Genomic DNA, 21215 nt, shown 5'->3' on the forward strand with positions numbered 1-21215 from the left:
ATCATTATAAAAGTTAATTAAAATCAAATTGATGGCAACCAAAATACTGTGCAGGTTGCCAGAGGAGGGGGTCAGGCTGCGCCCCAACCAAAGGCCTGGTGGAACAACTCTGTCTTGCAGGCCCTGCGGAAAGATGTCAGGTCCCGCAGGGCCCTAGTCTCTTGTGACAGAGCATTCCACCAGATTGGAGCCACAGCCGAGAAGGCCCTGGCTCTAGTTGAGGCCAGCCTAACCTCTCTGAGGCCTGGGACCTTAAGGATGTTTTTATTTACCGACCGTAGGTTTCTCTGTGGGGCATACCAGGAGAGGCGTATCCTTAAAGTCCAGAGAGAAAAGGCTAAACCAGATGTGAGTTGGTTCCTGGAAATCAAGCCAGAGTTGACTGCAGAATATCTGCCAAGTCCTTGCCTGGTGTTGGAAGGAGTCTGGAATTTGCATTAGCCCTCAACCCTGACAAGCATGGAAGCTTTTAATGACATAATGCTGCAACTAAAATTTAACAGCACAGAAGAAATGTGATGGGCTATTTCTGAGCAGTAACATCCATATACTTCAAAATCAGCTACTCCACTGTTAAGGGCAGAAATTATCTGGGATATCTCCAGGATCTGATTCACAGGTAAGGACACAGTCCTCTCTGAACAAAAGATGGAGAGAACGTAGGTGAGCAGGAAGGATAAAAGCTCTTTACTGAGGCTGTGGTTGATAATCTTTCCCCCTTTCACAAACAGCAAGAAACATACTTCAAAAGAGTCATGGGGATCTAATAAACAATTTGAATAATAATAATAATAATAATAATAATAATAATGCCACTGCTGACCCTTGCCCTTTCTCACACATATGTGATCAGAAGGAAAACCTTTCCAAAGGAGAAGTATTTACAACTTTACAACAACATGTGAGCATATCTTGGGTCAGCCCTTATAAATAGCATTTACATATTAAAATAAATATTTTCACATTGCCAAAAAATAGCACAAGGCGTTTTTTTCTTCATTATTTAAAAAAATATGTTACAAAACAATATCATTAATCTTATATTTCTTGCTTATTTCTTTAAAAATTAATAAAAATCATTTTATAAAATAATACAAAAGTAAATTGAGTACAAGATAAGTCCTTTTCTAGCCTGTGTGCTCGGTTTGTACATTATTATGTTACATCGTGAGATGCTGGCCTCCAGGAAGTCATATAGTCAGCTATACCTTCATCATTTCTAATTGGACAAATAATCCAGGGCTTTTCTTTTTTCCCCCCCAAAGCACCTTTTGTTGTCAGTCTCATGGTGTGAAAAGTTCTTGGAAAAGGCAAAAAGTATACAGTCCTTTTAACTCTGGAGAGGGTTCGTGATTTTCTATGCGCTCCCTGCAGACCGTTAGTGAATTATTGCAGACAGAGGTGACGCTTAGCTGAGACTGTCCCCTGAAGTAGAGGTAACATTTCGATCAACTGGTGTTCATTTTATCCTGATAATACTAACTGTGCCAGAGTGTGCGTGCATGACTTGTGCCTGTATGTGTCTGTGTAGATGCTTATGTTATGAAAGTGAGCAAGGAGGGCAGGAAGTTTGAGAGGGGAGCTAAAAGGCTCCTGCTCAATACGCAGTCATGCAGTCCTCCTTAGTGGAAAACTCTCCTAGCTACCACTACTCAGCATCCCCAGCAGTTTACTGGGCTCCAGACCCTGCTGCTGCGCCATCTTCTGCACATCAAACCCCATATGCATGAGAAACTGGATCACGTTCATCTCTTGTCCTGTGTACTGGTCCCGGATGGTAGGGCATGAGGGGTTGCAGTGTGGCCAGGGACAGCTGTCAATCAGATGGACAGGGCAGCCTTTCAGCGGAGCTTTCCCATTCTTGTTGCTGTCGTGGAGGCTGCGATCCCAGCAGTGCAGGGCGCGGGGTAAAGAGGTCCCTTTCACTTGGATGTCTGTCCAGTGACTGCAGACACAAACCACACAAGTTGCATCACTGTTATTGTTCATGTTCATTTGCGCTTAACCTTTCGCACGCTCCAAAATAGAAAGGCTGTGATCAGAAGAACATGCTCAAAATGGGAGTCCGTCGACAAGTTCTGCTAGTGGAAGCTCGCAAAAAGACTTCTACTAATGCAACAGGGTTCCTCCTTTCCCGGAGGCCCCACACAATTGGATTGGGGAAGTTCAGGAGAACACCCTGCCCCCCGAACAACACATGGGGAGAGGGATGGGGGGGATTGTTCCATCTGGCAAGCTGAAATGCTTGTGCTGATGGAACAATTGCCACAGCGCTACATTGATTTCCTCCCACTGGCCACCAAGAACATGGACCTATGTCACATGCAGGCATTATGCCATCGTGATGTGTCTGCAAGGAAGGGGACAGAGTAAGCTCTTGACAGATGCAGCACAGAAATAGTATCGGTGATGTCAGGGAACTGCCATCGCTGCCAGGAGTGGAGGAAGGGCTCCCAAGCGGCCGGGGAAGGAAATCAGCGTTACACCAGGGAGAAAGGCGGGCAGAGGCGGGCTTCGGAGAGATGGCTCCAGGACTCTTCGCCTGAGACCAGCAGGGAGAGCACGGGTCCTCCACTGCCCACACCCACCCTGCGCAGAAGACTTCTGCGCAGGGAGGCTAGGCGGAGACTATCCGTCAAGGAACTTTTATGTTGGAAGAAGTTTAGGAAACACCCACTGACGGATTCTGCCAGTGACTGAGACAGACGTGGAATCAGGACTGTCCAGCCAGGGAAAGGTTTATCCAGGCAACCTCACCAAGAGTGGCGACAACTTACGCACGAGCAACCCTCCAATTCCCATTACAGGTGAGAATGTGGGCGTTCCGCAATGCCGCTGAAGTCTCTGCGTCATTCTTTCCAGAATCAAATCCGAGATAACACAGGAGCCAACTTACATTGGCTCCTAGAGGGTTAAAGAAGTTCCTCAAGAGCAATTACTTCTGCTTATCAGGACCTTTTGCCATTTTCTAGTGAGCCTTCCCAAGTGGGCGGCTGGGGAACTGTCTTCCCTGGTGCTCTCTTCGGTACCAAGGCTATAATCCTAACCCTACTTCCCTGGGAGTACATCCCACTGAATTCAATAGGACTTACTTCTCAGTAGACATGGCTAGGGCTGCACCGTAGCCCCCACAAATAGGAGAAAGTACAAAGCAAGAGGGAGAGTTCATCTCCCCAACCTAGGTACTTACTTGCGTGTGATGATCTCATGAGACAAACAAGCGGGAGCAAAGCTGGCACTGAAGCAGAAAAGAACAAGATATAGAATAGGTGTGATAGGAGCAATGCAAAATATTGATACATTTCCTTCCCAGCAACCCAGTCTTTGGTCATTCCTCACAATACGGCTTTGGGTATCCTTGTGCTTCATTTGTAGGGATAACTGTGACTGGACCTCCAATTATTTTTGGTGCCTTACCAAACAAACCAGATTCCTAACACAGAATGAATGTAGACAGTAAGTTGAGAATTTATCTGACAACGTGTCTTAGGCTAAGTCCACACTATACCTTTAAAGTGCATTCAAAAAACATTATTTCCCACAAAAAATTCTGGGCACCAGTAGCTTACCCCTCACAGAGTTACAATTCCCAGCAGCCCTTAACAAACTACAGTGCCCAGAATTCTTTGAGGCAGGGAAAGGTGATTTAAATGTATAGTGTATATGTAGCCTTATTGTTAGGATATTTGAAGTTATGTGGGACGCGGGTGGCGCTGTGGGTTAAACCACAGAGTCTAGGACTTGCCAATCAGAAGGTCGGCAGTTCAAATTCCCGCGACGGGGTGAGCTCCCGTTGCTCAGTCCCTGCTCCTGCCAACCTAGCAGTTCAAAGCACGGCAAAGTGCAAGTAGATAAATAGGTACCGCTCTGGCGGGAAGGTAAACAGTGTTTCCGTGCACTGCTCTGGTTCGCCAGAAGTGGCTTAGTCATGCTGGCCACATGACCCGGAAGCTGTACGCTGGCTCCCTCGGCCAATAAAGCGAGATGAGCACCGCAACCCCAGAGTCGGCCACGACTGGACCTAATGGTCAGGGGTCCCTTTACCTTTACTTTGGCCTTATTGTCAATTTAAAAACAAAACAAACACCACACAGTGATCTTAAAAAGAATGTGGTTTCCAGATCACATCTTTAGAAGAACATATTGGAAAGTATTTAGGAAAAGAGAAGAGGCAAGACTAACGTCACATCTTTAAGGGTGTTCCTAAGTTCACGACCCAGGTTCTGGATGTATAGCCACTGCCCCTCCTGCACTGGCTGGCCAGTCAAATGTACATTGTCCACAGTGAGCTGGGCTTCATCGAAGAGCCACTGTACTATAAACACAGGACCTGCAGCAAGAAGAATTGAGGAAAGGTTTCCCCATTATCAGGGATGCAAACTTCCATTGGTTTAATCAGCTAAAGCTTAAAATGCACAATTTTAGTCAGTGAGGCAGAAATTTAAGAATACACTTTCTTTCAAGGTTATTTTGATTCTGGTGTGTTACTGCAATAGGAAATGGAATCCTTTCTTAACAATTTAGTAGGTTTTGTTTATAAAACTGTAAGTTGTCAGCATTCCTTCAGCATCTCAAGGAACATCTATTCTGAGTGGTAATATTTATTCAAATCCAACAATTCACTTAGATATTGCTACTGCTAAGCAACTGGGAGTCAGAAATTCTTCCTGTTAAAAGGCACATGACTATCCATTAAAGTCTTCAATGCGTTGACACTTGCTAATACTGATAATGAGGAATCTTCTGAAGTGCATTTCAGATCAGCAAACAGAAAGCAGAAAACTCTCCGTTTCATACTTACATCGCAGTGTGGGATAAATTTTATAGCCAAAGAAACAATTCCATTCCTCTCCCTCTTTAAACTGCATTTTGCAGCGTTCAGGAACAAGTCCGTTCCAATACCTGAAAGATGACATGATAACAAGAGTTAATAACAGAAGCTTGTTCTGCAGCGGAGATCCAAAAATGTGCAAGTTACAAAAATTACAGACAGCAGAGGGCAGCAGAGCTGCAAACTGAACAAATCATACATTTCAGCAAGAAGAAAATTCTACTTGTCTTACTTTCGTGCCAGATTACTATACAGGGGACACCTTCTACTCAGCCACATTTCATTAATATTATTTCTTTTCCAAATAGAACTTCATCAGCTAAAGGAACAGATATTTCTTATAATTACAAAAAGAAAGGAAGACTAGGTGTCTCTGCCCAGTCTTGGAAAGGATACTTTAGAATACTTCAGTACCTAATTCCTCTCCTGATGGCTTCTGTAGGGGCGCAGGTTATGGTATCAATGCAGTCTGTTCTACGATACTGTTTATTGTCCAAGAACCATCCAGAGTCTGCAAGGCCACGGACCTGAATCCCAGGATACCCCATCTCTTCCAGCTGCTCTGCTACTCGATCTACATTCAGGAGCACCCCTGTTCCACCAGCACTGCAATGACAGCATCAGTCTTTCAAATGAGACTGTAACACAACCACAGACACATTCAGGATTGCTTACAGAAGGGCCATGACTCTCTAAACACCTGCCATCCACATCTGAATTCATAGGGTGCTATCTAGTGTGCCTTTTGTAAATTGTGCTCATTTGCATTTTTTTGTTTAAGAAAAATTACTGCTTGTTTGTAATTAAACCTTTAACCTTATATATATTAGCTATATTCCAAAGATGCTTCAGACAAATAAAACTGCACAGAACACTATGGCCATTTTGATTTGTTAAGGGATGTGGCAAGATAGGGAGCTACTGAATAAAAGAATTGGGATGGTGCCAATCCTGCCTTAGAGGGTTGCATTATCTTAGCAGTGCAATCCTATGCATGCAGCTTGCTCCCATGTAAAAGGGTGCAGAATTGCAACCTCCATGCACCTTCCAACTCTAGAATTCCATTTTCTAGAAATTAAAGGAGTGGTGGGTGCTTGGAAAACCTAACCCAGGGGTCAGCAACATTTTTCAGCCATGGGCCGGTCCACCGTCCCTCAGACCATGTGGACTATATTTTGGAAAAAAATATATGAACAAATTCCTATGCCCCCCAAATAACCCAGAAACGCATTTTAAATAAAAGCACACATTCTACTCATGTAAAAACACCAGGCGGGCCCCACAAATAACCCAGAGATGCATTTTCAATAAAAGGACATATTCTACTCATGTAAAAACATGCTGATTCCCAGACCGTCCACAGGCCAGATTGAGAAGGTGACTGGGCCGGATTGGGCCCCCGGGCCTTAGGCTGCCTACCCCTGACCTAACCTAACGAGATGGCTGCTTGGAAGAGACAGTGGCTGCTTGTGGGATCTACTTTGGATTTCAATAGAATCCTGCTATCACAGGAGATAGGTGCAAAAGATACTCACTTGGACATTTTGTCACTGAACTGCTTTTGAGTACAAGATTCCAGTGGCGTAGCGTGGGTTGTCAGCACCCGGGGCAAGGCAAGTAATTTGCGCCCCCTAACCCGTGGATTTGCGCCCCCTAACCTGTGGATTTGCGCCCCCTAACCCGTGGATTTGCCCTAACCCAAGATGTTGCGCCCGGTGCGGCCGGCCCCCCCTGCACCCCCCACGCTACGCCACTGCAAGATTCTATCCTAGGTATCATAACTGATCTGAGCTCACAGTTCCCCCCATATAAAAATCCTTTGCTGGTTCTCCCAAGTTTTATTTCAGCATTCTAATTTCATGGGGGAAGGCGGGGGGTGGGGCTTATTTGGTGTTTGCTACTGTTAAACAATTGAAAGTCTAAAATCCTTGCTGATCTACTGCCATTCAACCCAGAGATCTACCACTTTAAGCTAGTGAGCTGTATCACCTGCTGGAAGGTTAATTTGAGGAGAATAAACCCAAGCGCCTTGACATCAAAATATTCCACTACCCAAATGTAATATCCAGTTCAGATATCCCCCACCCCCCGTATTATGGCATCGGTTGTGGATATTACTGGAATCTCACACAGAAGTCTCCCTTCTTCCTCACCCAAAAGTGCTGCTACTGTTCAAGAATGCATCTTCTAACACCAAAAGTAGGACAATCACAAATATGCAGAAATCAAGATAATGGTAGCCTTTGTTAACTTCAGCACTTTTTTCCATCAAGAGGGCAAGGGGGCCTGTGGTATAAAAGTCATGCCCATCACCAACAAGTCAATCGGCAATCTTCCCCCCACACACACACTTTCTAGACAGTCCTTGTATACACACACCTGCTTCCTGCTAGTAGGAGGACTTTGGCATTCCCAAGACCTTTTCCCACCAACTCTTTTACAACCTCTTGAATGATAAGGGCACCCATGAAGACAAATTCATCTGTGGGGAGGAGGAAAAGAAAAAAAGTTCACAGTAAACAAAATTGCTTAAGCTGCAGTTAAAACATTTCCCCCTTCCTCTCCACTGAAGGCTTGTGGCCTATGTGAATTGGAAGAACAGACAAGATCTTTATAGAGTCTCAGACTAGGACCTGGGAGAGCAGGGTCACCACTCAGACATGAAGCTCTCTGGGTAGCCTTGGGCCACGCAGTATCTCTCAGCCTAACCTTGTTGCAAGGATGACATGGAGTGGGGAGAACCGTGGGTGCTGCCTTGAACTCCTTGAAGGGGAGGCAGAATTTAAATGTAATTAAATTTTGTTTTTAAAAATAGTTCTGTTGCAAACAAAATTCTGTGGGGACCTGGCTGGTGCTTGTGGGTCTAGCCATGTACCTCAGGTGTACTGAGAGGAATTAACAAAGTGCCACAGCAATTGTTCCATCAGCATGAGCATTTCAGCTTGCCAGACATTTCAGCTTGTCAGTTTCCCCTCTCTTTCTCCTGCACACTGTCCTGGCAGGTACTTCCAATACGTCTCCGCCAAGGCAATTTCGTGGGAGAGAGGAAAGTCCCACTTCACAAACAGAGGCTCTTGTGTGGGTTTCTGCTAGCAGAACTCAGTATCTTTCGTTACCTGATGTCTCAGCCCTAAAATCACTAGAATGTAATTTTGCAGAAGGTTCTATCTCCCATCTCTGAAATGCTACCACCTCTAGGCAAAAGACAGAACAGCAGCTCAACAACCTTCCACAGCATAACAAGTGAAGATCCATTCTTATTGGTTTTTGATTTACCTATGTGGTGAAAGCTTATGCCATAGGGGAACTGTCAAGTTTTTAATGTATCAGAAATCCCTTTGTTGTCTTTAAGGCAAAGAGAAAAGATACACACACAGCCTAAAACGGTGGCAACCAATCCTGGCTCTCTGAAGTTACACAAGGCCAGTGGGAGCACTAGATGCGCCTTCAGTTCAAATTTATAGCTACCGTGGAGCTCACCTGAGGACCAATGCTACTTGGGAAACACCAAGATCAGCAGTGTAAGGGGGGGAAAAACAATATCCTTTGTTCCTGAAGTATTTCAAGAAACTCTTTCTTAAGGAAATACAGATAAGGCAGTTGAATCTGCTCACCCTCTCAATACTGGTGGCTCAAATAACTTCCTCTATCGATGTCTCTGAAGTCAAGGCAGTAGATCTGCTCAACCCACTTCAAAAATGCTGACTGACTGAAATAGTCTGTTGGAATAAAGGATATTGTTTTTTTTCTCTTCTCTTCTCTGTCCTTTTTTATGTCAGAAATGCTTCATTGAACCAGATGTTAATCTTGTACTGTTATAAGAGGCAGGATTGTGAAATGTTAAGTATTCTCATGCAGGACCATTATGTTGTGATACATTATTAGTAGGGTAAAAGAGACAGCACCCCTGTGCCTCTAAACCAGTGTTTCCCAACCACTGGGCCATATGGCCCCCTCCAGGATATTCTACAGGGGCCACAGGTGAAAAATGTGTAAAGGAGGGGCACAGCACAAGGCTAGGGGGCCACAGTAGGAAGTGAGAAATAAATAATTTTTTATTTTTTATTAATCCTGATTGGCTAGCTATCCGCTTGGCCAATCACAAGCAGGTCAGGTAAGTTTGGTGGTGGGGCTGCTTGTTGCTGTTGCCAGTGCTGGGCCAGACTCTGCGAGGTGCAGGATGCAATCCACCCCAGCGTCTAGCCGGATCGGGGCCTTTGGATGTTGCCTAGGGGTGCAGGGCCCGTCAGCAGTGTTAGCCCGGCTCTGCAAGGCATGGGGTGAAATCCATCCCAGCGCCTAGCCAAGCGGGATCATCTGGTGCTGCTGACTAAAGGTAAAGGTAAAGGGTCCCCTGACTGGTCCAGTCGTGGCCGACTCTGGGGTTGCGGAGCTCATTTCGCTTTATTGGCTGAGGGAGCCGGCGTACAGCTTCTGGGTCATGTGGCCAGCATGACTAAGCTGCTTCTGGCGAATCAGAGCAGCACACGGAAACACCATTTACCTTCCTGCCGGAGCGGTACCTATTTGTCTACTTGCACTTTGACGTGCTTTCGAACTGCTAGGTTGGCAGGAGCAGGGACCAAACGACAGGAACTCACCCCGTTGCAGGGATTCAAACTGCCGACCTTCTGATCGGCAAGTCCTAGGCTCTGTGGTTTAACCCACAGCACCACCCGTATCCGTGCTGCTGACTAGCATCTAGTAAATAACTGTCTACTCAGAAAAAAAACCACACTGAGTTCAGTGGGCCTTACACTCAGGTAAGGGTGTGAGGGACTATAGTGTTTTATCTAGGCAGCCAGAGCTCCTCCAGGTGACAAGATCTTTTTGCAGCAGATCAGTGAGGACCGCTTGCTTTTTAAAATTCTCCCATATATATATAGAACTCCCCGTGCACCTTTTGGACTGTATCTGTAGGTTTCCTCTTCTGTGTCAGATGACTGGGGTCAAATAAGTGTTGCTTACTTTTTATAATACATGGAAGATGGATCTCCCTTGGGAGGTTCTGGACTCTACTTCCTTGGAGGTTTCTAAGCAGAGGTTGGGTGGCCATCTGTCATGGATGCTTCAGCTGAGTTTCCTACGTTGCAGGGGTTGCACTAGAAAGATGGGGTCCCTTCTAGCTCTATGACACTATGTTTTTCTGCTTCAACAATATTTCATTATGTTCCTATCATTTTATGTACCGGTAATTGTATTTTGTATAAATTATAAATAATGCATATTCCATTTACAAACAAAACATTTAAATAGCTACCTTTCTACTGGTAGGATGGAGGGGGGCATGGGCGTAGCCAGGGTTTAAGCTTTTACTTATTGGGGGGGGGGCAGCTGCCCCCTGTCCCCCCTCCTTGGCTACACCAGAGGGGGCGCAGGAAGGAAATAGGATTGGAAATGGGCCACGGTCGGAAAAAGGTTGGGAAACACTGCTCTAAACAACCTTGTAGAAGAGGGAATTCCAGCAGGTGGACCTTGTCATGCCAGCTTCTGAAGCTCCCTCTCCTGCAAGGGTATTCAAAGTTCATGAGGGAGCTCTATCTTTTTACCAGAGGCACCCGACAAGCCAAGGTATCAGCAGTTGCCACCAAGAGGAAAAGAGTCATCCTGAAGAGACCAGTGAATTAATGAGAGGAAAGGACTATAATAGGATTCAGATTTGAACTGCTGCAGCTGTGGGGAAACCATTGCCCTTCCAGATGTTGCTTAACTGCTGCTCCCATTATCCATGGCCATTGACTACGCTTGCAGGAGCTGATGGGAGTTGAAGATTAGTAACATCTGAAGAGTCAAAGCTTCCCCAAACTTGACCTACTGAGCCAACGATGCTGGTAGCCCCAAACCTTTGAACTGCATTTAGGTCAAAATCTATCAAAATAAAGTTTTCTTCTGGCCTCTCTGTGTCATTTTTTGGTGATAGGTTTAGGTGATCAAGTCCCTCAAACCCATCCTTGGGAGCATTCATGATTCAGTCTGTGAATCCTGGCATTGTTTAGTTCTTCCCTACCAAATCCTGGCTGCTGCGGGGGGAGTGGGGGACATTTAGCTAAACGGACTGGCTGGGCCTCAGACATTCAGGATGCAGCTATTCCCTTCAGGCTACTGCTGCGTGATGGGGCTCTGAACCATGACAAAGCAGAGTTAGCAAGCGGATGTTTTATCCGGAGAATATTTATTATTCCTTCCTGCCCATTGGCAAGAACCATTTCTTCATTTGCATAACTGTAGAGAAGTTGGGCCATATCCCCTTTAATGCATAATGTCTGTCTGGCAGCAGGAGCCTATCAGAAGCACTCACTTTTCTCAATCCTGGCAGAGGCTCCGCTCCAGACATCGCTTGAGCAATAGGGGATGAAACTGCAAGAGACAAGAGATATGTGAGCGCCATTATTCCTCTGACATGCAGGGAGGGGTGAAGCAGGGGTCAAGCAAATTAAACCCAAAGGGAGTCGGAAAGAGAGCAATTTCATGCCCATTCAAATCTCATGGTACCAGCTGGATACTCCCAGAAAGAACTCGATCAAGGAGCACTGTGTTTGTTTAATGGACATTAACAGTGTGTTTTTCATGGGACGCAGGTGGCGCTGTGGGTAAAAGCCTCAGCGCCTAGGGCTTGCCGATCGAAAGGTCGGCGGTTCGAATCCCCGCGGCGGGGTGCGCTCCCGTTGCTCGGTCCCAGCGCCTGCCAACCTAGCAGTTCGAAAGCACCCCTAAAGTGCAAGTAGATAAATAGGGACCGCTTACTAGCGGGAAGGTAAACGGTGTTTCCGTGTGCGGCTCTGGCTTGCCAGATGCAGCTTGTCACACTGGCCACGTGACCCGGAAGTGTCTCCGGACAGCGCTGGCCCCCGGCCTCTTGAGTGAGATGGGCGCACAACCCTAGAGTCTGTCAAGACTGGCCCGTACGGGCAGGGGTACCTTTACCTTTAACAGTGTGTTTTACACTCTGCAAAACAGGCACATATCCCTGTGTACCCCTGACATGATAAAGGCATAAAGCCTGAAAAGGAAACACACATGCCCAAATGCAGATATATGTCACTGCCTGCAGCTTGGTGCATGTCCGCAGCATGCATGGAGACATGTGCCAGCCCCTTGTATATTATCAGTGTTTGCTACGGCAACCATGTCATACTTTTAAGTAGTCCCAAACCCTTACCCGCCTGCCATGTTCCTACATCGATGGAGAAGCTTTTGGGGGTATTCTTGTTTTCTCCATCTAGTTTCTCTTCCCGAATATAATGCAAATGAAGGCATGGTAACATCTATGCTCCACCCAGTACCTCCTGTGTCTATCACTAGGGCTGGGGCTGTGAGAGACATCAGCACCAGCCACCCAGTGAAGACTTCCTGGACTATATAGAACTCTAGCTGCTTCAACAGCCAGGAGATTTGACTATATAGGATGGCATTTGCTGGAACATCAGACAACAAAGGGATGGCAGGCTTTTTGCTTTGCTGTAGTGACTATTTGTATCACCATCTCTTTTACTGTGTTTGAAATATATTGTAAGCCGCCTTGAAAACTTTGGTGAGTAGGTGGGGTACAAATACCCTCAAATAAACAAACTGAAGTTGTCAATTATGCTGTCCTACCCATTTTGACATTTTACAGCCACAAAGGACTTTGATTCCAGTCCCTGTATATTGCTTGCTTCATCACATCCGTTGTGTTCCTCCCAACTCACACAATCATTCCCCTACTTACACCATGTTTGCATTCCACCAGTGTGGATTTTCCTCCGGTTGCGATGACAGAATACCAGTTCCTGTAGATGGGAGAATAAAAATATATTAAAAAAGAAAAACATCTGTCAGATATCAAAGCAGCAATGTGTGGAGAACATTTGAAAGTAACAGAATAGCAAAAGATCCTAAAGAGGCAAGGACTTTGTATACGTATCTCCAAGGACAGGCCTTTAGTCTGGCCCATCCATGTCTTATGTATGTGGGTCTCAGCATTTGCAATAATAAAATGCAGACAATAAATCATTTCCTGGTTTCTCAGAATTTAAAAGAATACAGTGTATCCAATAAAACATCCCCTAATGTATCCATGTTTGTGCCATTAAAGGAATAGAGAAGAGGAAGGGAATCAAGAAAGAGAGGCTGAGGGGAAATGATACAAATTATACACTTCCCAAACTGAAACTCTAAAATTTCAAATAAGAAGCCAATTCCTACTCCAGGCAAATAAGCAGATGCATACACATAGAATCATAGAGTTGGATATTTCACTAGAGTATGAAGTACACAAGAATTAAAGATCTAGGATCCCTATCTTCTTTTCAAATCTCTCCACCCAAAGAGACAACAGAATTATACAGAATTTTTTTAAGAACAGGAACGGGAACTTGTGATCCTCTGGAAATTGTTGAACTACAATGCTTATCAGCCTGGATAGCTCAGCTGGTTAGAGCGTGGTGCTGATAGTGCCAAGGTTGCAGGTTCGATCCCCGTATGGGACAGCTGTATATTCCTGAATTGCAGGAGGTTGGACCAGATGATCCTCAGAGTCCCTTACAATTCTATGATTCTAAGCAGCCTTTCTCAACCTTGGGTCCCCAGATGTTTTTGGCCTACAACTCCCATCATCCCTGACCACTGGTCCTGTGAGCTAGGGATCATGGGAGTTGTAGGCCAAAAACATATGGGATCATGGGAGTTGTAGGCCAAAAACATATGGGGACCCAAGGTTGAGAATTGTTGCATCGGATAATCCCTGTCCATTGGCCTTGCTGGTTGGGGCTGATGGGAAATTGGAGTTCCACACATCTGGAAGATAACAGGATGTGGAAGACTGAATTAGGCAGTGAGGTCCCAACACCAACTGTAAGTGCTGGCCAAAAACCAATACTCATAGCTGTCAACGCTTCCCTTTTTTTTAAGGGAAATTCCCTTATTCTGAATAGGATTCTTTGCAAGAAAATGGAAAAGTTGACAGCTATGCCAATACCTGATCCCAGCCCCCAGGGCTGCCAGCTGTTTTTCTGAACTAGTACTTATTCCTGTGATGATGTAAATGTGCTAAGCAAGGAAAATAACGGACGGCTTTAGCCTTCCTGTGTGTCTGCTCACAATGTGGCATCTACTTCATCCTCCCTGAATGGATGTTTGTGTTTCCTGGAGCCATAGAGATGAATGCAGTCTTGAACAAGCCTCTGGTAGAATTTGCTTAACAGGTCTCTCTGCATATCTTGAAGATTTATGACTTATTTATTAGATTTACAACTCATTGCAATCCCTACAGGCAACTATCATCGCTGCCCAGTTTACTGAAGGTACGGACACAGTAAGTGTTCATGGGTCGCTATTCCCAGGTGTGCTCTTCCCCCAGGTGTCCAATACACTTCCAATCAGGTGGCTTTTCACCATTAAAAATAATGATAACTATTTATAAAAGGACAATACAGAGAAAAACAGAAAGAATCAAAACTAAAAGAGGGGGAGAAAACTGATGCAGGACTTAAAAAGAAAAAAGAAATTATCTTCAGTTCTCATTCACATTGTTTGAATATGTGCTGCCCTGCTGTCAGATGCAATATAAATTAGCATTCCTGATTTCTAGAAACAGTTTAAGTCCATTTTTACAACGATTTGAATTTTTAATGCCATTTCCCACACAGAGGTATCCAAGCCAAGAATAGGAAGACAATGAAAGGAACACTTATCAAAGCATCACCGTAAAAGCCTACTAAAAAATTATTTCAAAATGCGACATAGCAGTCCATTTCAATAATACTCACACTGTAACAACATCTCATTACAATATGTTAACTGCCCTTATATCAGGTCTGGGCAGCAGTGGCGTAGCGTGGGTTGTCAGCACCCGGGGCAAGGCAAGTAATTTGCGCCCCCTAACCCGTGGATTTGCGCCCCCTAACCTGTGGATTTGCCCTAACCCCAGATGTTGCGCCCGGTGCGGCCGGCCCCCCCTGCACCCCCCACGCTACGCCACTGCTGGGCAGCATACCCTCCGATAAGTGCACCCTCAGATCTGCAAAGAAAGCTCTGTTCTACGATCCTTCCTTAAGTGTAGATAAGTCAGCAATGCTAGGGCACAGGGCTGGACTTTCTCCACAGTGGCAACTGCACCATGAAGTGTCTCCTCTGTTTGATTTAAAATGGCATTATGGAATGCTGCTTCACTGCTGTCATGGTTTTGACTTAATGGAGCAGGAAGGCACTCCAGTAAAATAAAACATAGAAAGTAGAAGCAATATATAATTAATAGAGTAAATCCCAGGTTGGTGAGAATAAAGAATTTACCAGTTCTGGTAGTGGGCCACTCCTTGGAGCTCATAAGTCTCCTCATTGTTTCATACCGGGTGTTGCAGTTCTCTCTGTTGAAGCAGTACCAGCCTCCTGATTCAAAAAAGAAACAAAGCAAGAATCGGATAGTGTCCATTTCTTCCTGTTTCACTTATTACATCTTTTTAGACTGTAATTTGCATAAGAAACTATTAGTGTCATTAAATTAATTGAAGGGGTTTATTTTTTTACTCATCCTGGTTCCACAGAGTAGGGTTTATAATGCAGAGGGATTTTTAAAAAGCATAATAAAACTTACATAATATCCAGCATAATGTGATAGTGGGATCCTGTTGTGACTTTAAGACTGTGATACTATGCTTGCTTCCCTCCAAGAAACCCAACTGAACACAGTGTTCCTTACTTATGAGTAAGCATGCGCAGGATTGCATTGCACAGTGCTATCTCTGAATATAGTGTAATTTAAAAGCAGTATGTGCTGTAAAATAAAAAGCCACTTACAGCATAAGGCTGTTCAAAAGGTAGGTTGCCATCATTTCCAAAGCATGATCTGCCTTGAAGTGCTCCTATGAACATTTTGCTAACTTCCACAAGCCTTTTCAGAAACATCTAACTTTCCTGACAATTAATCTGATGCCTTCCGGTTTTAGATCTAGCCAAACTTATACTTAATCTTCTGAGGAGCCTGAAAAGGCACGTCCAACCTTTCAACCAGGCCTGGATTTGCACTATTATGCAGAAGCACCCAAAAATGCTTGTTTCTCTATGTGGATCCATCTACCTCACATGTGTTTAGTACCGATTACTGGTACCCAAAAAACACTACTTCTGTAAACTGCAGAGAATTCTGTGGCTGAGATGTTTGCATGGTCAAAAGCATGCAAAACGTTTGTTTATTTTAGTAACAAACACTGTAGCAAGAAGTAATTATGTTAATAATGATAAATCTTAGCCACAGTTTCATATGGTCACTTGCAAAATTTCCAAAACACTGTTTCTTGGAGCACAGTACCATCGAATAAAATGGGACATTTCCAAACAGATGATGAGTTCAGGACCGGAATATAAGTATCAGTTAATTTATTTCATATTACGCAGAAGAAAATTAGAGAAAACAGCATATATGTGTAGACCAAAATCTGTTTGGAGACTTACTGCATGTATGCATTGAAACCTAGGAAATACAACGCCAAAAGTAACATTGCAAGCAAACAACAGCAAGAAGTAGATTGACTAAGTAGCTTTGATTAAAGTTTGGTGAGTAGTTAGGCTGCCAGCAAACCTCCAGGTGGCATGGCATATGAAACCGTAAAAAGGGGGAAAGGATGGAGACATTGGTTATAGTGAAGGCAGCCAGCACTCACTGTAAGTCTTTGAAGAAAGCAGCTGGGAAGCTCTTCCGCCATCCCTCGACTTTTTACAAAAAGAGCCTAAAATGATTGAACTTTGCTTAAATAAATTAAAAGAAAACTCAAGCTCACCTTCCAGGAAAAGCAGCCACCTTCTACTGCCTTTCGATTCTTTGAGGTAGTAGCTAAAATAAAAACAAACAGAAGGCAGCGTGAACTTAATTAGGGAGACTGGCTCACTCAGCCACAAGCCCTTTGATACACCAACTCATTATAATATCAAGAGGGTTACATAAAATACTTGGTTAAAGAACAAGAGAAAGAAACAGGACGGCTGTCAGAGGAGCTCCAAACGAAGTCTGATCAAAGGGCCTTCTCGGGGACCCTGAGCCAGGCTTTCATCTTGCTCCAAAATAAATGCATTAAACAAATTCCTAGCATTCCTAAGTATTTCCAGGCAGGAAAGAGTTATTCCACCTGTTACTGGCTGCGTTCTTAGTAAAGGCCACATGGTGGAAGCAAAGCTTGAACACTAGGAAGGATTGTTTCAGCACTTTTGAAGTACTAAGGAGCAGAGAGGGACCAGCAAATGGTATTAATAGTAAACAGTCGTGTGCGTGCTCTGTCAAGCATCCCCTCGGCAGAAATGGTGCTTTACAAAGAAGCGGGTGATGTTATCCATGTTTGCTCAGCACATACACAGAGCGTCTGCGTGGAGCTAGTTTGAGAACTCACAGAGTTCTTGTTTCAGAAAGCAGCTCCTACTGGAGGGGCTGTGGTAGTTGAACTGAGATCTAAAAGAAACAGGGGCACCGCAGAGCTTCAATGACTATTCTACAGAGTTCCAAGGAACTATACTGCTGGGAGATAACTTTTTTTTATCTACTCTGCTTTGCAAAGTCCCTGATTTCTGGACTAGAGCATATTCCTCGGAATAAGGGAGAGCTACTAACTTGAGACTACTGTATAAGGAAATCTAGTAAATACAAGGAACTAAAGTGATGAGGGAGAATAAGAAAAAATAAATAGGTGCATTCAGAAACGTCTTCTCTTCCTACTACCCACTTCTACAGGGGTCTTTTGCTCTGTCTGCCCTCAGGCACAGGTTTAAGAGTAAGTTCATCTCTTAGTGGTATGAACTTGAGAAAAGAAAAACTGTTGGGCACGGAACGGGAGAGCCCAAAAGCACGCGCCGATGGAAGTGGCCATGGGTTTGTGTGCACAAATAAAGAGAGAGCAAAGCTGCAGAGAGGATGGTGAAGGGCTCTATTTTCTGAGAAGTTTCTTCGCTTCCTACTAAGCACAGGAGCCACGAAGATGGGCTGAGGGGAGGTGCCTGAAGGGCCAGGGACGAAGCAAGGAGATCGCAGAAGGGTCAGGCATGGTATGTGCACTCACCCGGCGGGGCTGCCGTCGTTGCAGGTGACCGAGCTGTTGAGCAGCATGTGCAGCCTCAGCTCCTGGTGCAGATTCTGCGCCGAGCAAGGGTACAGCGACTGCGCCAGGCTCTTGATCTGAGCCATGAAACTGTCCATGTTGCCCTCCACAGCGGTAAAGTCCAATGGGAAGCTCTCCACCGGCTGCCCAGCCGCCTCGCTCCGCTCCCGAGCCGCTGCTGGTTGTTGTTGTTGTTGCTGCTGCTGCTGCTGCCCACGCCGCCTCCAGCTTTTCCTGCCCTCCCCGCCGGGGCCCCAGTGCAGCAGCCCCAAGAGCAGCAGCATCTGCACGGCCCCTCTGCCCATGGCGACGCGGAGCCACCTGTTGGGAAGGAGGAGAGGGAACCGGTGAGCGCAGCCCGCCGCTTTGCTGGACGGCCGATCGGCGCTCGCTCGCCTGGCCTCGGGCTGCTGCTGCGACGGCAGAGGCAGCGGAGGGGTGCGCGCTCTGCCCCTGGCGGCGCTTGGCGGGCGGCGCTTGGCGGGCTTTCGGTTGGGGGGCTCCGGCCTGTGCCTGCTCCTTGCCTCGCCTCGCCGAGGGTCTGGCAGCTCTGGACCCGTCTCCCTGGCTCCAAAGAGCGGCGAGCAAAGCGGCGTGGGGAGCGGGAGCCGGTGCTCGGGGCCCGCGCTGTCCGGGGTCTGCGGCGGGGCTGGAGGGCGCGCGGCTTTTCTTGGTGCACGGACTCGCCGCCTCGTCCCAAACCACAAACATGACAAGAGGGGCACGGAGTGCACGGGGAGCCCGCCGGGGGCGCCGCCAGCCCCGGCGCCGCGTGGGGCGGCGGCAGCAGCCGGCCAGTCCCCGCCCCCTCCTCTCCGCCCCCACCCCACCCCACCGCACGAGGAGGACCAGAAACGGGGGGCGGAGGGGTGGGGAGCGTTCCGAGGCTTGACTTTCATTTCCCAGCCGACAGACGTCGCTCTGCCGGCCGCCCTCCTTTCTCTCTCCCCCCCCCCCGCAACTTCCCCTCCCGTCCCGTCTGAAGAGACGCCCGGCGAGTGCCAAAAACACCTTCGCCACCTCCCGCCCAGCATCGCGGGGCGCCGCTCCAAGGGGCTGGCTGCCGCCGAGGATGGAGGAGGAAGGAGGCAAGCGGGGCTTTGAAGTCCTCCCCTCCGTCCGCCTCTCCCCCCCCCATCCTCCTGCGAGCCCCCGCGCCCCAGCTGCGGTGTGCGTACAGGGATGAAAAGACTGGCTGCCTCTTGTTGGCTGCAGGCGGGGGGCTGTGCTGTGGTATTGGAGGGGGGGCCCCGCCGAGGCAGAACAAGGAGCCCTCGCGGCCTGGGGCATTGCCACTGGGGCTGGACACCCACAACCCGCCCCTTCGCCTGGGGATACCCCGTCCAGCGGGGATCCGACTCTGAACCCACCCCCCCAGCACTGGAGGGACTCCGCACACAGATCGGGCTCCCCAGCGCTGTGTGGCCCGCTCGCTTCCTTTCCCGGGGTTCCCCAGCCACGTGCTGCGCCAGGCGGCCCGGTCGGCTTTCACGTGCTACCGTGTTCGTGAGGAGGAGCGGGCAAAACTTTGCTCGCGTGAACCACGGAAGGAGAGTAGGGGCTGGGAGCGGGTGGCCGTCCAGGCCCAGCTGCTTCCAGGACTCCCTTCCCCAACACGAGGGCACAAGAAGCGGCCTACTGGGGGTAGATGAGTGTCCCTATAGAGTTCCACAGCCTTCCCCGCACCTTCCAGCAATGGCAAGCTGGAGGCCTCTTTCTAGGCCCAGCCCGCCCTCCTTGTTTGTCCTTGTATCTGGTGTTCAGAGCAAGGTTTCTCATGCTACTGGCATTCAGAAGTATTTGCCGCAGAACGTGCAGGTTTCCTTGGGCTTATGGCTAATAATCTGCCCCCTAAGAAAGCCGCTGTGGTGCACCCATTAAAATGTTGGACTAGGGCCTGGGAGACCAAGCTTCAAATCCCCACTCAGCCAAGAAGCTCACTGCCTGACCTCGGGCCAGTCGCAACCTGCCAGACCGGCCTACCTCACAGAGTTGCTGTGAGGATGAGGAGGGAGAGAATAGTGTCAGGAAAAAGTGGGGATATAAAAGTAACATTAATAAATAAGAGCTGTTGGTGACGGCTAAACTCCCTGGAAGGGAGTCCTCTAAGCTCTGCTAAAGCCTCGTTCGTGTCTCAAGTGCTGGATTGCTGGACAGGCAGCCTACTTGTTTAAGGAGCCAGGCCTAGGCTGTCCCTGATGCTGGAGAGTGGAGCTGTTCAAATGCTAGCGCTTATGAAGAACTGCAGGTCTGGGTTTGGAGAAGCAGGATGGAATAAGTCTGTTTAACATCATCTGTGGGTGTTGCTAACTGATACCCAGTTAGAGATATCTTAATTTTATGGGTTCTTGTCAATCAGTTGTTTGCTGAAATGTGCACATATTTTCATATTGGTAAAAGGAATAGATCTGAAGCAGAAGCATCTTTTAGGTTGATGGAGAAGTGTATTTTAGTAGAAGCATTGCCTTCTGTGCACGGGGAAAGGGAGGGAATGTCTTAGAAGATAGCATTTGCTATCTGCAGATTTTATAAATACTTGTATTGACAATACTTTTTTTTCAGAAACCGGTCTACCCAATTCATCAGAGTCAATCAATCAATATTTTTAGTCATTCAAAAGACTTTCACTTGATCAATCTGACTAATATATTAAGGCTGCAATTATCCTCTGCTTGAGTTTTGTCAGCCGAGGGGCTCCAGAAACTGGCAGAAGCCCTGCAACACTGGTGGAATTTAACATACTGGAAGAACTCCTCCCAATAACACCAGTGGAACACCTCACCAGTGAAGATCACTGGTGGAGTGGCCAAAATGGTCTTGTCAAAGCATGCCCAACCCATCAATGTGGTAGCCACTTATCCTCCCATTCAGTCATGAATGTGATACTAAGTCTGAGCTCACATAAATGAGTACAGCCTTGGGTGACAATTGGAATATGCAGGGAGTGTGTATATGAATAAGTTAAGTTTGGTGGGCGTAGGGGTCAACCATAGCACAAACTATTTTATTTGAGGGTCAATGCAACTAAATATCCCCTAAAGGTGACACACCCCTAAAGGTGGCTCTGAAGTATCTATCTATCTATCTATCTATCTATCTATCTATCTATCTAAATATTTTTTACCAACTCCTCATCAATTAGGTATCAATGGAGTGTACAAAAAAAGACCAAAAATGAATTATGTAGGGTGTATTCATCTTTTCCCTGATGAATTCATCTCTCTTCAGAACTGTAATGAGCTCCAGGTTGTAGTCCCCTTCCCCCTCCTCTGTGCCCCGATGCTTCTAATTTTATACAACTATTTCAAATTAGAAGTGGTGCTGGA

At 46.6% G+C, this 21215-nt stretch overlaps 1 protein-coding gene across 1 annotated transcript; it reads right to left on the reverse strand.

Moving 5' to 3' along the window:
* Positions 1-664: 664 nt before the first annotated feature.
* NOTUM (notum, palmitoleoyl-protein carboxylesterase) lies at positions 665-18687 on the reverse strand. The gene is made up of 11 exons (XM_028716079.2): positions 17851-18687; positions 16585-16637; positions 15101-15196; positions 12540-12600; positions 11130-11188; positions 7211-7313; positions 5246-5437; positions 4802-4902; positions 4183-4330; positions 3191-3238; positions 665-1945 (listed from the first exon to the last, which is right to left on the reverse strand). The coding sequence occupies exons 1-11, from the start codon at positions 18192-18194 to the stop codon at positions 1639-1641; spliced, it is 1512 nt and encodes a 503-aa protein (XP_028571912.2). The 5' UTR covers positions 18195-18687; the 3' UTR covers positions 665-1638.
* Between the last annotated feature and the right edge of the window lie 2528 nt (positions 18688-21215).

The sequence above is a fragment of the Podarcis muralis genome, chromosome 2 (genome assembly GCF_964188315.1).
Source record: "Podarcis muralis chromosome 2, rPodMur119.hap1.1, whole genome shotgun sequence".
Taxonomy (NCBI): Eukaryota; Metazoa; Chordata; class Lepidosauria; order Squamata; family Lacertidae; genus Podarcis; species Podarcis muralis.